We start from the raw sequence: 17,002 nt of genomic DNA, 5'->3' as shown, positions 1-17,002 counted from the left end.
TTGAGAAATAACCAGTTAATGAATATAAAAATTGTATCCAGGAAATAAAGATTCTAACTATTCAAAAAGCAGAAAATACAATTCCAAATATAATATATTGTTATCATTTAAGTATAATATTAAATATATCAAAATTATTATGAAAGATCAAAATGTTGATTATTATATTTCAAAACTGAAGATTACATAGGCATAGTCTTTTTTTTTTTACTGTTCAATAACATAGTCATATTCAAGTATGTATTAAGCTTTAAACAAAAAATATTTCTCATATAAGGCAGTCAAAATAAAGCATTTCAAATGTTGTTGTTTTTCCTTAGGTATTCTGACACATACTTTTCTTGACTAAAACTGCTCTTAAAAAATAAAGTCTTGGGGCACCTGGGTGGCTCAGTGGGTGAAAGCCTCTGCCTTGGCTCAGGTCATGATCCCAGGGTCCTGGGATCGAGCCCCGCATTGAGCATTGAGCCCCAAATTGGGCTCTCTGCTCAACGGGGAGCCTGCTTCCCTTCCTCTCTCTCTGCCTGCCTTTCTGCCTACTTGTGATCTCTGTCTGTCAAATAAATAAATAAATAAATAAATAAATAAATAATTGTTTTTAAAAAATAAAAAATAAAGTCTTAATTAAAAAAAAAAAAGAAAAATCACCTCAGTAGATACAGAGAAAGCATTTGAAAAATTCAACAGCCAATAATTATTTTTAAATTTCTCAGTAAATTTTTAATAGTAATTCCATGAGGCATCTACCCAAGAGAAACGTTTGAAACATGTTCACACAAAGACCTGTAAATAAATTTTTTTTCTGTAAATGAATTTTTTTAAGATTTTTTTTCATTTATTTGACAGACAGATCACAAGTAGGCAGAGAGGCAGGCAGAGAGAGAGGAGGAGGAGGCAGGCTCCCTGCTGAGCAGAGAGCCCAATGCGGGACTCGATCCCAGGACCCTGAGATCATGACCTGAGCCAAAGGCAGAGGATTCAACCACTGAGCCACCCGGGCGCCCTGTAAATGAATTTTAATAATAGATTTATTCTCAACAGTTGAAACCTGCTGTCCCATCAACAGGTGAATGAATAAAAAAAATTGTTGTACATCCATAAAATGGAATAACATTTAGCAATAAAAAGGAATAAACTGCTGAAATAGACAACAAAATGGATAAATCTCACAAGCATTATGTTAAGTGAAGGAAGCTAGACATGAAAAGTCTACATATTGCATGATTTCTGTAAAGGCAAACTATAGGAACAATAAAGAACTATTACAGCTCAACAATAAAAAGACAACCCAATTTAAAAAGGGGCAAAGGAGTGGCGCCTGAGTGGCTCAGCTGGTTGCGTATCTAACTTCCACCAGGGTCACAAACCTGGGGTCCTGGGATCAAGCCCCTGGAATAAACCCACAGTCAAGATCTCTCCCCAGTGTGGAGTCTGCTTCTCCCTCTCCTTCTGCTCCTTGGTAGCACCCCTGCTCATGCTCTCTCTTACTCTCTCTCAAATAAATAAAATCTTAAAAAAATAAAAAAACAGGCAAAGGATTCACTAAAGAAGATATATAAATAGACAATTCACTGTAATAAGTATTGATTCGTGCTACAATATAGATGAACTTTGAAAATATGCTAAGTGAAAGAAGGCAGACACAAAAGTCACATACAACGATAGTATGCTTCCATTTATATGAAAGGTCCAGAATAGGCAAATTTAGACAGATGAGTGGTTGTCAGGGGCTGGGGTGGGGGAGGAGGAATAGGGAGTGACTACTAATGGGTATGGGGTTTCTTTCTGGGATGATTACAATGTTTGGGAATTAGATAGTGGTGACAATTGCACAACCTTTTGAATATACTAAAGCCCACTGAATCATTCATTTTAAAGTGGTAAATTTTATTTCACATTATGTGAATTATATCTCAGTTAACAAAAACTATAGGACAAAATTAGATCAGTGATTGATAGGGGTTGGAGCAAGGGGATTCACTACAAAAGGGGCAGAAGGGAACTTTTTGCAGTGATACAAATGCTCTTTGTGATATTGGTTATTCAATTGTATACACTTTTCAAAATTCATTAAATGGAACACTTAAAAGAATGAAACTTACTGTCCATTATGTAAATGTAAATTATACCTCAATAAGCCTGACTTTAAAAAAAGTATATAGAAAAGCCCTAAAGCTGAGGTTGAAGTAGAGGAAATATGCAGAAACCCAGAAGCACAGTGTTTTACATTATAAAGTATGAATTTATAACAAACAATATTAGGTGGGTTTTTTTCAATTACCTTTATAAAACATTTGAAAAATATAATTTAATGTTAAAAATACAAAACGTGAAAGATACCTGAATTCTCTTTATGAAGCAGAGTTGTTAGTTTTTTTTTTTAAAGACATGCAAATTACAAAAATAAAGTCATGGGTGTGAGATGCACTGTAGTAGAATATCAACTCTCTTACTTTTAAGTTTTTCCTGATAATTATGTAAAAGTTCCTTGATGTTTGGATATTTAAATCATAATTCTATGTAAGTATGAATGTAATTTTACAGAAACCACAAATGAAACTTACTATTTTTGTAAAATATGACATTTCTACCTAATGAACATCTTAGGCTGTATTTGATGTTATTTTATTGTTGACTTGCATTTTGTTAAGGAACTATAGCTTCTGGTACTATTTAGGCAAAAATTAAGAGTATCCACATTTTCAAAAGTTATAGGGGCACCTGGGTGGCTCAGTTAAATGCTCTGCCTTCGGCTCAGGTCATGATCCCAGGGTCCTGGGCTCCAGCCCCACGTCAAGATCCCTGCTCAGCGGGGAGCCTGCTTCTCCCTCTTCTCCTCCCCTCTCCATTTCTGCTCTCTCTCTCAAATAAAATCTTAAAAAAAAAAAAAAAGTGCTCAGAACAGTGCTTGGCATGTAACAAAGCCACACACACACACACACACACAGAGTTTGTTATGTTTAAACTCCACTCCAGTGTCCCCTTATATCTTCAGCTCCAGCAAGAGTTTAACCACTATCACGGGGCTTGGGTGAATAGAACCCATCTGCCTGGGTTCTGATCCCACAGCCACCATTAACTAGCTGTGTGATCTTGGACAAGTAACTGAACCTCTCTGTTCTTTAGTTTCCTCATTTGTAAAATGCTAGTGATAAGAATATCGGGACCTGATGAGAGTATTATCAAAAAAGGGGGGGGTACCTGGGTGGTTCAGTGGGTTAAGCCTCTGCCTTCAGCTCAGGTCATAATCTCAGGGTCCTGGGATAGACCCCCTGCATTGGGCTCTCTGCTCAGCAGGGAGCCTGCTTCCTCCTCTCTCCCTACTTGTGATCTCTGTCAAATAAATAAATAAAATATTTTTTAAATTATATATTAAGTATTTACATATTATAAAAAATACAATACTTCAATTTTGGGATTTGAGTGTTTTCAGGCACTGAAATAGTTTTGACCAAGTGATTTTTTTTTTTTTTTAAGGAGCTGTTCAGCTTCCAAGGTTATCTTGACTTTGAATTAAATGAAAAACAAAGCTATTTTCAACCAAACAGGAAATTTAGACAAAACTCTAGTATTCTTAGATATGCCTTGTTTACTTCAGAGAAAAATGGAAGGGGAGGAAAATGGGATCAGTTAAGTAGATATGGGAATTTAAACTGAACCTGTAATTTATTTCTTTAAAAAGGAGATTGGATTCAAATTTAGCAAAATAGGGGCGCCTGGGTGGCTCAGTGGGTTAAGCCGCTGCCTTCGGCTCAGGTCATGATCTCGGGGTCCTGGGATCGAGTCCCACATCGGGCTCTCTGCTTAGCGGGGAGCCTGCTTCCCTCTCTCTCTCTGCCTGCCTCTCTGTCTGCTTGTGATCTCTCTCTGTCAAATAAATAAAATCTTTAAAAAAAAATTTTAGCAAAATACTGTAACAAAATAGGAGATGCTTATCATTCTGTGTTTTCATTTATTTTTTATTTTTTTAAGATTTTGTTTATTTATTTGACAGAGACAGAGAGATCACAAGATCATAACCAGAGCCAAAGGCAGAGGCTTTAACCCACTGAGCCACCCAGGCACCCCTCATTCTGTGTTTTTAAAAAGGAGAGGTCAATTTGTTAAAAAGGCTCATTACTTCTTTAATTCGTTGGAAGGCTCTATAATCATCCTAATGTAAAACTCTGTTACCCATAATTCTAGAAAAGAGTCTCCAGGCTACCCTCCACATCTCCAACCCATCTCATCTTAATTACATACTGCCAGACTAATCAGCCAAGAACCAACGCTAAAGTCCAGTTCCATTTATATAGAATATAAAGGTTAGGAATTAGATTCCAAAGGCCAGAGATCAAAATCTTTTCAGATTGAAATACTCTCTCCATTTCTCTGAATCCAAGTTTGTATACAGGGTTAAAAAAAAATGGGAATAACTACCTCAAACAATCCTTGAAAGATTAAGAGGTTTTTGGTTTTTTTTTTTACATGAAAGCATCTATTAACATATCTGGCACATGATCACTCAATAAACAAGAGATTTCCTTTTTCCTTTACGTAATCTTTTTTTTTTTTAGATTTTTTTTTTTTTAATTTATTCCTTTGAGAGAGAGAGCGCCGCCAATGAGGTCAGAGCAAGAGGGGGTCATTGGGAGAGGGAGAAGCGGACTTACCACTGCGCAGAGAGCTCCACTGAGCAGAGAGCTCCACCCTGGGATCTAGCCCTGGGCGAAATGCAGATGACACCCAGGAGCCCCTCCTTTATGTAATCTTCACTGCCACAGCAGTCCATACACTATACTTGAGCTAAAATAAAAAAATCTTCATTATTCTCTTGCACACTGCCCATTCAGTTTCATTTCCCTGATCAGTTTCGTTTTCCATTTTATTTTTCTATTTCTCCCACCTTAAATTTTCTGTCCCCATATTCATCATCTATTTCTATCTTATTTATCCTTCAAGGCCCAGCTCCAATTCTATTTGTTACGTAGTCTTCCTGACTTTCAATTTCTGTGGCTCTTAAAAAGCAGTGTCAAATAGTTGACCATTAATTGTTCTTTACTTGTATCATTTTTTTTAAAGATTTTATTTATTTATTTGATAGAGACACAGCGAGAAAGGGAATACAAGCAGAGGGAGTGGGAGAGGGAGAAGCAGGCTCCCCACTGAGGAGGGAGCCCAATTTGGGGCTGATCCCAGGATCCTGGGATCATGACCTGAGCCAAAGGCAGATGCTTAATGACTGAGCCACCCAGGTGCCCCATTTGTACTTTATTTTATTTTATTTTTTTAAGTAGGCTTCAAACCCAGCATGCAGCCCAGTGCAGGGCTTGAACTCACCACCCTGAGATCAAGACTTGTGCTGAGATGAAGAGTCAGACGCTTAAACAATTGAGCATTCTGGTGCCCCTCTTTATTTGTATTTTAAATATTATTATTAATTTTGAACTATATCCATACATTTTCCTACTTAAAAAAAATACTAATAATACAGGGGCACCTCAGTGGCTCAGCCATCAAGTGTCTACCTTCAGATCAGGTCATGATCCCAGAGTCCTCCAATCTAGCCCCACACTGGGCCCCCTGCTTAACAGGAAACCTGCTTCTCCCTTTCCCACCTTCCCTGCTTGTGTTCCCTCTCTTGCTGTGTCTCCATCAAATAAATAAATAAAATCTTAAAAAAAAAAAAACAAATCCTAATAATACATATAAAGCTAAACAGGTCTCTGACTATTACCATCCGTCCCAGCCCCCTCCTGTAGGGGGAGCCAGTACTGTTGTGATGTATCCTTCCAGATCTTTACTGGAGAGAGTTTTGCTTTCTTTTTGTTTTATCTAGAGGGTATCAAATGGCACACACTGTTCTGCAACTTGCTTATATATCTTGGAGATCCTTTCAATACATATAGATCTATATATTTTTTTGTTCCTGTTTTACTGAGAAACAACTGACATCGCTGTAAGTTTAAGATACACAGCATGATGGTTTATATATACAATCAACCCTTGAACAACACACGTTTGAACTGAGCAGGTCCACTTATATGCAAATTTTTTTCAGTAAAATCAGTACAAAATTGTGAATTTATTTTCCCTTTAGGTTTTCTTTTGTCTAGCTTTATTCTTTTTTAAGAATATATTTTGTAATACATATAACATACAAAATATGTGTTATTCAACTATGTTATCAGTAAGGCTTCTGGTCAAAAGGAGCCTATTATTAAATTTTTTGGGAGTCACAAGTTAAATGCAGATTTTCGACGGCTTGCGGTGTTGGCGCCTCAACCTTCATGCTATTCAAGGTATTGTGAAATGATTAGCATAATAGGTTTGGTTAATATCCATCATCTTAGATAGATACAATAAAAGGAAAAAAAATTTTTCTTTGTGATGAAAACTCTTAGAATCTACTATTTTTTAAAAGATTTATTTATTTATTTTAGAGAGAGAAACAGGAGGAGCAGAAGGAGAGGGAGTGGAAAAGAATCTAAGCAGATTCCCCACTGAGCCTGGAGCCCAATGTGAGGCTAAATCTCCCAACCGCGAGAGCATGACCTGAGCTGAAACCAAGAGTCAGATACTCAACCAAGCCACCCAGGTGCCCCTAGAATCTACTTTCTTAACAACTTTTCCAATATATCATACAGTAGTGTAAGCTATAATTATATTGTCCATTACATCCCTAGTACTGACTTATAACCAGAAGTTTATATACACTTTGACCATCTTCCTTTAATTCTGCATATATATCCCCCATCTGGTAACCACAAATCTGATCTATGAGTTTGCTGTGTTTTTTGGTCTTTTGGGGTTTTTTTTAGATTCCACATGGAAGAAAGACCATATAGTCTTTGTTGTTCTAGTCTATTTCCCCTTAGCATAATGCCTTCAAGTTCCATCTATGTTATCACAAATGGTAGTGTTGTCATTTTTTATGGTTGAATAACATTCCATGGTGTATATATACCATAACTTCTTTGTCTGTTCATCCCTGATCTAGTGTATTCAACTGTTGCAGTGTTCCAATTTGTTTATCCTTTCCCCTTTGGTAGGCATTTAGGTTTTTTCTAAATTTTATCTGCATTAATAATGAAACATTTCAGAGGGAAAATGACATGAGAAAAATGTGAAGCAGAAACCGTAAAATAAAACCACTATTTACATTAAAGAGATCTTCTGATTAGCTGAAAGCTAAAAGGCTTATGTATCTGAGAAGCATAGGATTTTTCATTTACATTATAATTTTCATATTCTTTGGGACATTTGATATGAACATGCCATAGTTTTGTTTGGTAAGATCCAGTGCTCACTAAATTATCTGGTGTAAAAGGTCCCATGCAGGATTAGCTATGGTGACCTACCTGTCTATTCTTTTCCACCAGAAAAATATTCTTTTCTCCATTAACTCTCTTTTTTTTTTTTTAAGATTTTATTTATTTCTTTGACAGAGATCACCAGTAGGCAGAGAGGCAGGCAGAGAGAGAGAGGAGGAAGCAGGCTCCCCTCGGAGCAGAGAGCCCGATGTGGGGCTCGATCCCACAACCCTGGGACCATGACCTGAGCCGAAGACAGAGGCTTTAACCCATGGAGCCACCCAGGCGCCCCCTCCATTAACTCTCTTAGTACTAACTGGCAGTAGATAGAAATTGACTAATGAAAAAAAATATTTTAGTATAATCTGCACTAAATTACGTATCAATCTTTCATTCTGGGAAAAATATATTTATAAAAAACAACCAGACACATGAAATATGTAAAAACAATTAAACAAGCAAATCATGCTCTCTCTCTAAGACAATTAAAGAAATCTAATATAGATAATCCAGGGAGGGACTATGAAAATCTAAAATGGTGAAATATAATACTTACATTCTTTGGTTAGTTCAATGTATCTTACAAGTAAAATCTGAAAGAATCAAATGAAGACAAATTCCTTTTCATCAGGTTCTCTAGGCTCTGATTTTTTAAACAGGAAAGAAAGAGGGAAAATAATTCTAGATCAAGGATATATCCATATAGGCTTTCTTTTTTTTTCTTTTAAGATTTTATTTATTTATTTGACAGACAGAGATCACAAGTAGGCAGAGAGGTAGGCAGAGAGAGAGAGAGAGAGAGAGGAGGAAGCAGGTTCCCCACTGAGCAGAGAGCCCCATGTGGGGCTCGATCCCAGAATCCTGAGATCATGACCTGAGCCGAAGGCTGCGGCTTTAACCCACTGAGCCACCCAGGCACCCCTCCACATAGACTTTCTAATGGCCTTGTAGAAAACTTGAAGGAACTAATCAAAAATCCTTTAAGAAAGAAAAGATAGGGGCACCTGGGTGGTTCAAAGGGTTAAGCCTCTGCCTTGGGATCAGGTCATGGTCTCAGGGTCCTGGGATCGAGCCCTGCATCCGGCTCTCTGCTTGGCAGGGAGCCTGCTTCCCCTGCTCTCTCTCTGCCTGCCTCTCTGCATACTTGTGATTTCTCTCTGTGTCAGATAAATAAATAAAAAGAAAATTGAGGGGCGCCTGGGTGGCTCAGTGGGTTAAGCCGCTGCCTTCGGCTCAGGTCATGATCTCAGGGTCCTGGGATCGAGTCCCGCATCGGGCTCTCTGCTCAGTGGGGAGCCTGCTTCCCTCTCACTCTCTCTGCCTGCCTCTCTGCCTACTTGTGATCGCTCTCTGTCAAATAAATAAATAAAATCTTTAAAAAAAAAAAAAAAGAAAGAAAATTGAGCAGATAGTACAAGGTGTTCTCTTCAGTTTCCCCTGTTATGAACATCTTGTATTAGTGTGGTACATTTGTTGTAATTGATCCAATATTGATCCAGTACTATGAACTAAAGTCCATAGTTTACATATGGGTATTGACAAATACATAATGTATTGCACATTACAGTATCATAAAAGAATAGCTTAACTGCTCTAAAAATCCCTTGTGCTCCTTCTACTCCTTCCTTTCCCCAGGTAATTTTTTTTTAAATTTTCTCTATAGTTTTACCTTTTTCAGAATGACATATAGAGTCATACAGTATGTAGCTTTTTCAGAATGCCATCTTTCATTAAGTAGTAAGTATTTAAAGTTTAACTGTGTTTTTGTGGCTTGATAGATTACTTCTTTTTGTGGCTTGATAACTTTTTTTAAAAAATCAATAAATAATATTCTACTGTATGGATGTACCAAAGTTTGTTTAACCATTCACCTACTGAAGGACACCTTGGTTGCTTCCAGTTTTAAGTATATTTTTAATTTGAAAAAATAATAGTTTCAGTGGAAGATGAAAGTCTCAAACGCTTGTCTCCTCGTCTTCCTGAGAATTTTTTAAATGAGAGTAAAGGTATAAAAGGACTAAACCCATAATGCAAAAGAACTGGGGAAGGGGTCTATGGGTACTGAGGACTAGATGAAATTTCAACATATTTCTGAAAGACAGAAAGTAGCATGAAACAAAGCACAGTAAGCCAAAACCCTATTTATCCCACTAACCTGTACATTTGGTTCCAGCAATCCCACTCTGGGTATATGCTAAAAGAACTGAAAGCAGGTGGGATGCCTGGGTGGCTCAGTCGGGTCTTGAGATATTTGCACATCCGTGTTCACAGCAGCACTATTCACAACAGCCAAGGGGTGGATGCAACCCAAATGTCCACTGATGAATGAAAGGATAAGTGAAGTATGATATACCGTATTATTCAGCCTTAAAGAAGGAAATCCTGTCATAGGCTACAACAAGATGAACCTTAAACACATCATACTAAGTGAAATAAACTGTCACAAAAAGATAAATACTGTACGATTCTCTTTTTATGAACTATCTAAAGTAGTCAAATTCACAGAAACGGAATAGAATTGTGATTACCAGTGAGTGGGGGGGGAAGTAAAAGGGGACTTACATAACAGCTGGGTTTCAGACTTGCAAGCTGAAAAAGTTCTAGAGATCCATTTCACAACAATGTAATATAATTAACACTTCTGAACTGTACACTTAAAAATCATTAAGATGGTAATTTTAGTTTATATTAGTTTTTTCACCACAATAAAAAAATTACTAAATCTTATGTTTTGTCTTCAGGTTGATCTTCAAAATTGAACATAATGTAAACATAAGGTTAAGATCATCTATTGTTCACTGTGAATCCCTGTAGTGGGTTTGGATAGAATTTGCTTCTGTTCAGGCCCACCTATGTTTCCTGAAGGCATTGAGATCAAAATGCATTTTTCCTTAAGCTCTGTCAATTCATTGTTCAAAATCATGCCCTGTTTTCGTTTGCTTCATGTTCAAACCATAACCTGCTTACTCAGGTCTTCCTTCTTCCCTCCTTCCCTCTCTCTTCCCCTCCCTTATTCTCTACTATCCATGGATAACTGCTTTTCTTTTTTAATGTTGTTGCCAGAAAAACATACCATCTTCACCATATCATTAACATCTTCCAGTTTTTTATTATTTATGGCATAGTCACATTTCCTGAAACCCAGTGTGGATCTAGGGCACTATGGTCATCTGGGATTTCTTTACATTGGGGTAATTCATCCATGTCAGTGCCAGTGTCCTCTTAAATAAAATGGTCAATTGGGAGCTCTGATTTGTGAGTTGGGCTTATTGTTCTGTAGACTTTGTTAGCACTAAGTACATTATTTAAACTTCTAAGAGAATAACTAAAACATAACTACTGAAATTTAGGAGACATAGAGAATTGTGTAAGTGAGCTCTGAGTTTTTATAGCACATATTTGACAAATAATAACCTAAGTCAAGGACTACCGGTACTGGCATATTATTTAGTCTTTTGATGGTAACCATGAGAATAACTAAAAACAAACAGCTAAAAATGGCTTCTAAGGAGCAAATAAAAAATGAGAAGTGGTTAGGAACATTGTTTTCTATTATGTTCTCTTTTGTACTTTTTTTTTTAATCATAAGCATGTATTTCTTTAAAATAAATAAAAATGCTTTGAAGATGAAATGGTGGAAACTGATGAGGAAATATAAAAAGTCTGGAAACAAAAAGAAATAAGGAATTTTATTTCTAAGAAGTAAAATAAATTCAAACCCTTATTTATATGCACTAAATTTCTCAGAGGGAGAATGCTATTGCCAGGGAGACCAAAGCAAACTGTTGATCTGCAAATTTAGCTCTTTAAAAAAAATTCCATGACATTTATTCTGCAATTACATCCTACTCAGGTTTAACAAAAGCCAATAAAATAGCTTTAAATGAAGTCCTTGAACCTGGTGTATGTCACTAACATTTACTAAATATTCAGGTTATAGAGTATAGTGCAGTGATAAGAAAACTAGAGTAAAGGTCAGGTTCTAATTCTAGTCCCAACTCTACTGCTTAAAAGTCATACATCCTTGGGTAAGTCATTTACCTTTTCTTAAACTAAGTTTCTTTACTTGTAAAAATGGGGACAACTACTGCCTGGCTTGCCTACCATTCAGGGTTGCTGTGAGTATCAAATGAGATTTAGATCATTTTACAAAAGTTTGAAACATTACACAAATAAATTCAACTAGTAAGTACTAATATTTCCCCAAGTTAATAAAGCCATATGTATTCCATACTCTTCAATGATTAAAGACCAAATTAATTAGAAAAATGTGAACCAAAAAGAGTAATATAAACTAGTATTGTAAAAATTGGATTGAACTAGGTGGCAGATAGACGCTGTGGTCCAGGCTCTGCCACAACTTCTTCAGGTCTCTATACAATGAAATTACACTAGACCGCCTTCGTAGATGTGATTCTTGGATATATTTTCCATCACACAATGATGATTTAAAAGGGAATTCATTCACCACTAGTTTCCTGGGCTATATTTTGCTTGAAAAAGTTTCACTGCTAGATATCGGAAAATCACTGGCTTAAAGTCTTTTATTTCTATTTTCAGGCATTTCATAACCCTAACCTAACCTAACTCATCTTTAGTTTGACATTCTATCCTTTCTCAACATAGACCTACATTTTGACACCAGAGTGCTCTACCTTCTATTTCTCAAAATGCCATGGCCAATCTCTGCCTGCACATTTTGTCAATCTATAGCTGCTGCTCCTCCAACTGACTGAACAGCGCTGTCCTGTACTGTCCCACTCCCTACCCACACATTCACACACCCAAACTTGAGCAGTACTCAGTATCTTGGTTATATGTTTTCAAAAAGTTAAAATTTACAGTAGATCAGAAACAGGTAATGGTTGTCATATTAAAGAGAATCTGGCTTCTAGGCCAGTCAAGACTTGTCTATAATGTGATACAATGTATGAAAACATTGAAAGAAAGTAGGAAGAAAGTGGGAGGCTTTAGCCCTAGAGCATAGAAGGGAAAGAGCACTTTAAAAGAGTCATCTGTGCATTACCTGGAGAAGGAACATCTTGAACCTCGGACTTGTTGGGTTCCAGTGGTAGGATAGTCCCATCATAGAAATGGATGCATTTACTTATTACTGGCCAATGCTGTTAAACATTTAAGCATGTATCTGAATCCCTGTGATCTGATTTCATGATTACTATAAATCTTCTTAGTCTTTGACTTCCCTTATGGTACGTCTAGCAAATACCCTGACTAGCGACAAATCCACTTATATTACATCTATAACCTAAATTAATAAAATTGCATTCTGAATTGAAACATCAGTTTCAGTTTCTTGAGGAAGGTCAATCCATCCTGAGATAAGACTAACAAAGTCTGAAGGCATAAAAACTAAGGGTCAGATAAGGAACTACAGTAAATTAAACAACAGAATGCCACCGCACAGAAACTATGTGGGGTCCCCCAGACTGCCCCAATAAAAACCCGGTCTCATTGCATTATTTTCTTTTTAACACTTACATACACCTTTATTCAAGGCCACTAGACACATACTGAAGCTTTTCTATGACCTGGTCTCACATACCTTTCCAATAATTTCTATCTCTCACCCAAAGCTACAGCAGAAACAAATGTTCTAAGTACACCAAGTTTCTATCTCTGCTTGGAATAGCTCCTCTCTATGTTGGCAAATCCAAATTTTAACTAATTCTGAGAGTTTAGCACAAATAATACTTTTTTTCATGAAGACTTTTCTAAGTACACCACCCTACCACAGCTAAAATTAGCAATTTTGGTGATTTGGGCAAGCAGAGTCATTAAGAATCAGCCACATTTTATAGGTTCCTTTTTTTCACTAAAGAGATATTAATCAGGTAGTAAACTCAGTTTCTGTTCTAAAAGACAATATTTGTTGTCAGCGTGTAATATAATAAATGCTGTAAGTTTGATCTATTATTTCACATTTCCGCACTCTAAATTTCAGTGCCCTGGGATATAGCCTAGGTTAACCACACTATCAATCCACCTTTTTTACCAATTAAAAGTATTATTTCCCATATGAGCGTGATCAATTACTTCTTATTTTTATTAAATAATTATTAAAATTATTTAGTTTTATTCCCCGGGCAAGGGCACTTACTACTTGCTCCCTTTGTGAGCTTTTGTTTCATTTTCCCTTCTATGTTCTCTGAAGATAGAATCCTTATCTATTTCATTTTTGTATCTTCCACAGGTTTTAGCTAGTATTTTTTTTTTTTTAGCTAGTATTTTATATAGAAAGTGTACTTTAGGGGCACCTGGGTGGCTCAGTGGGTTAAGCCTCTGCCTTTGGCTCAGGTCATGGTCTCAAGGTCCTGGGATCAAGGCCCGCATCAAGCCCCACTTTGGGCTCTCTGCTGGGTGGGGAGCCTGCTTCCCCCTCTCTCTCTGCCTGCCTCTTTGCCTACTTGTGATATCTCTCTCTGTCAAATAAATAAATAAAATATAAAAAAAAAGAAAGAAAGAAAAGCAAGGGTACTTTAAATATAATTTAAGAATTTCTCTTCCATTTTCAGTGAAGGTTTCCCCTCAGTCTTTTTAAATGTATCCCATTTTATAAAGTCTTCCTTGATCATCCCAGCCTACAGGTCACTCTTACTTTTGAATTCCTATAAAGACTGCCTATAAATGTTTAATTGCCACAAATACTGTCCCAGTGTTATTTTTTGTGTTTATACGAATTTTATTGTCTTTTCATATTTCCATATATCCCATATCTAGACACAGCATAGACAATTAATAAATATTATTTCATTCAAACAATCTTTAAAAAAAATCAAAGACTCGTTAGGAAAAGCATAGTCAAAACTGACACCTAAAAAGAACAAAAGATCTCACCCATGGCAATGAAAACAAATTCTTATTGCTGGGATCAAAAGCTTTGACATACATAGTAGTTACTAGTAAATTAAATTGTGTTGGAATTCTACAAGTGTTTTCAAATTTCATGAGTCCTCTTTTCAGGGACACATAAGTGCCCAAAAACATTCATTTCCTGAAAATACCAATGAAAGCAGAATGGCTTTAAACAAAAACAACTAACCTTATTAAACATATAAGATTATCATTCATTTGCAATTTGGTAAGGTTTCCATGCTGAAGACATTTATATAGTCAGTTTGTAGTACATTTGTTTTTATTGTATGCTAAGCATTAGCTCTTGTACTAAGCTATCCTGGGGCAAATGGCTTTAAAGTTACTTGCTTTTTACACACTCTTATGGTAATTAGTGGGATATCACAAATTCTGCACACTTGACTTAAAAAAATATATGGTCAAATCCTATAATAAGGGAGTTATTTCTTTAATTTGATATTTGAACCACAACACTCTCCAAGCGTGGTCCACAGACCAGCAGCATTGGTATCACCTGGGAGCTCATCCTTGAGGCAGAATCTCAGACCCTACCCCAGGCCTACTGAATGTGAATCTCCATTTTAGATCCCCAGGTGATCTGTAAGCACTTTAGGGTTTGAGAAGCACTGTTTTACACTCTAGAGGAAAAACAGAATGTCCGAGATGCCTATGAACAAGCAACAGTAACTTATTGTAATTGCTTATTTGTTGGTCTTATCTGCTAACTGAAGGCTTGTTGAGGTCAAACCCTTCTATTCTATGAATACCAGTAGTATTCATCCCTATCAGGCTTGGAAAATATTGACCCAATGCTCAATAAATATTTTTTGCTAAATATATTAATGACTGAGCAAAGTGAAAATAAGACTTTTTCTGAAAGCAAATCCTTTAGGAAATTCTTGTGTACATGGTTTCCACATACTGCCATACTAATTCCTTAATTCACTATTATTAATTCCATTTAAAATACATTGCCTTCTCTACTTCAACAAATGCATTTAATGCACTTGACAAAGCAAAAGCTTGGATCATGTTCTCCTGTTGGAGCCACCAACGGCCTCTTCTACAAGTAAGAGAGCTGAATTTTAATTCTGGCTTTCACAGATCCATCACATATGCCTGCACATGATGAAATCACCCCAACAACTCCAAGGGGGTGGCAGGAGTAGAGGAGGAAAAGGAATGGGTAAAGCAAAAACACTTCCGTATCGGGAACATCAAGTGAAACCATGAAAACATGATTCTTTGAACAGGATACTTCCAGAAAATAACTCCCGGCAAGATAAATAAAGAGGTAAAGGAACGCTTACATTTCTCAAGAGCAAAAGGTGATACTAGAGAATACCAGGGAGTGATAAAAAACCAGTGACTACCTAGCGACGGAAGGTGGAAACACGCCAGACCAGAAGTAAAGCGGAGAGCGGTTAAGGACATCTAAAAAGGGTACCAAAAACCACTTTCAGGTTTGCAGAGAAGGAAGTCAAGGGAGGAGAAAGGAAATAGCTCTATTAAGGGTTTAACTTACGATGATGATGATAATTATTATTTTTTATGAGAGAGAGACGACGTGCTGTTGAAGGGCAGGGAGTGGGTGAGAAAGGGAGACTGCAATCCCGCGCACTGCAAAAAGAAGAGAGAATACTGGCAGCCGGGCTCAGACGGTCCCGGGGAGGCGGCCCAAGCATAGGTGGGTGGCAACGCCCGGCTCCGCTGGTCCTCGCCCGGTGGCTTGAGCCATCTCCTCTGCAGCCTGGCGAGCACCGGGTGGGGACGGGAAAAGGCGGACTGCATATGCGAGGGCATGCGGGAGGACAGGGCCGATGCCGGGCTGACCAGGTACCCACCTTATCCCAACGAAGCCATTGCCCGATGGCCGTGTCTAGCTGAGGATCCCCGGTGTGGTAGGGGGCGTGGAGCAGGTTGGAGTTCAGGTCCCCCTCTGCATTTTCAGCCATGGCAGCGAGACTGGGGTGTGAGGGCCTGAGGGGCCGCGAAGACACTGGTTTGGGGGGGCCTGAGATGCGCTCACCAGGGTTCTGACGCCCCCTCCTCACTGAAGGGCATCGGAGACCGACCAACCGCGGGGTGTCTGAGCCAGCTCCTGCTGCAGCTTTGGGGAAGCAGAAGAGAGGGGGATACGGCTGCCCGCTCCCACCAAACCAGCTCCGGGTCTTTTTCTGCACGAACCGACTGAGGCGGTCGCACAGCGAGAGAACAACAACAGTCCCAGATGTCTGGGTCGTGGCCGCCGCCGCCGCCGCCGCCGCCGCCGCCGCCACCGCCCTACGCCCCGCCCCACCGCCCGCGCCACAGGCCCCGCCCCTTCCCGCCCCTGATGATTTAAATCGGTGGGGGCGTGAAGCCCGAGCCAGAGAGCGCGCTCGCGGTTACTCTGCAGCAGTCGGAGCTCGGATTAGCTAGGGTGGTGAGGGCTTGGGTTGTTTTTTAATTTGCCTCTTGCCTCGCGTCTTATCCTTGTTACAGTCCCCACAAACTCCCACGCGTCTCCTTTTCTCAATCAGCTGACGTATCCACCGCCAGCACCCGACTTCAGCGATCGCTCCGTGCACCCCTGGCGCGCGCGTAGGAACCCTTTCTCCCTCCCGTTTCAACTTGGGGCACGCGCTTGGCGGGAGGGTGCAAGGGCTTGTTACCGCAGGGCTTCACGGGAATTGAAGTTCTTCTCTTTCTCTGAGCTCTGTGGAGACTGCCGGAAAGACTACAACACCCAGCAGCTCCGCGCTCTCCCTTTCCTCAAAGGAAAAAGATATGCCTGCAGGCTGTTCCCTACGGACACACCCTGTCCCTGCTTTGCTGCGCAGTGTGGCCATGGAATT

The 17,002-nt window shown here is 38.6% G+C and overlaps 1 protein-coding gene across 3 annotated transcripts in view; it reads right to left on the bottom strand.

Annotated features, from left to right (window-relative positions):
* PGM2L1 (phosphoglucomutase 2 like 1) overlaps positions 1-16,424 on the bottom strand; it is a 48,636-nt gene extending 32,212 nt beyond the window's left edge. For 2 of the 3 annotated variants that reach the window (XM_032853093.1, XM_032853095.1), the window contains exon 1: positions 16,010-16,424. In XM_032853093.1, the coding sequence (XP_032708984.1) occupies positions 16,010-16,120 (111 nt within the window). In that variant the 5' untranslated portion in view covers positions 16,121-16,424. Of the gene's footprint in view, positions 1-15,690; positions 15,786-16,009 lie in introns of all 3 variants that reach the window. The other variant, XM_032853094.1, reaches the window with a different exon arrangement.
* Positions 16,425-17,002: the final 578 nt, after the last annotated feature.

Source organism: Lontra canadensis, unplaced genomic scaffold (assembly GCF_010015895.1).
Source record: "Lontra canadensis isolate GAN:19392208 unplaced genomic scaffold, GSC_riverotter_1.0 scaffold7, whole genome shotgun sequence".
In the NCBI taxonomy this organism is placed as follows: Eukaryota; Metazoa; Chordata; class Mammalia; order Carnivora; family Mustelidae; genus Lontra; species Lontra canadensis.
The sequence above is the reverse complement of the archived record's forward strand: the minus strand, read 5'-3'. Positions and strand labels throughout refer to the sequence as shown.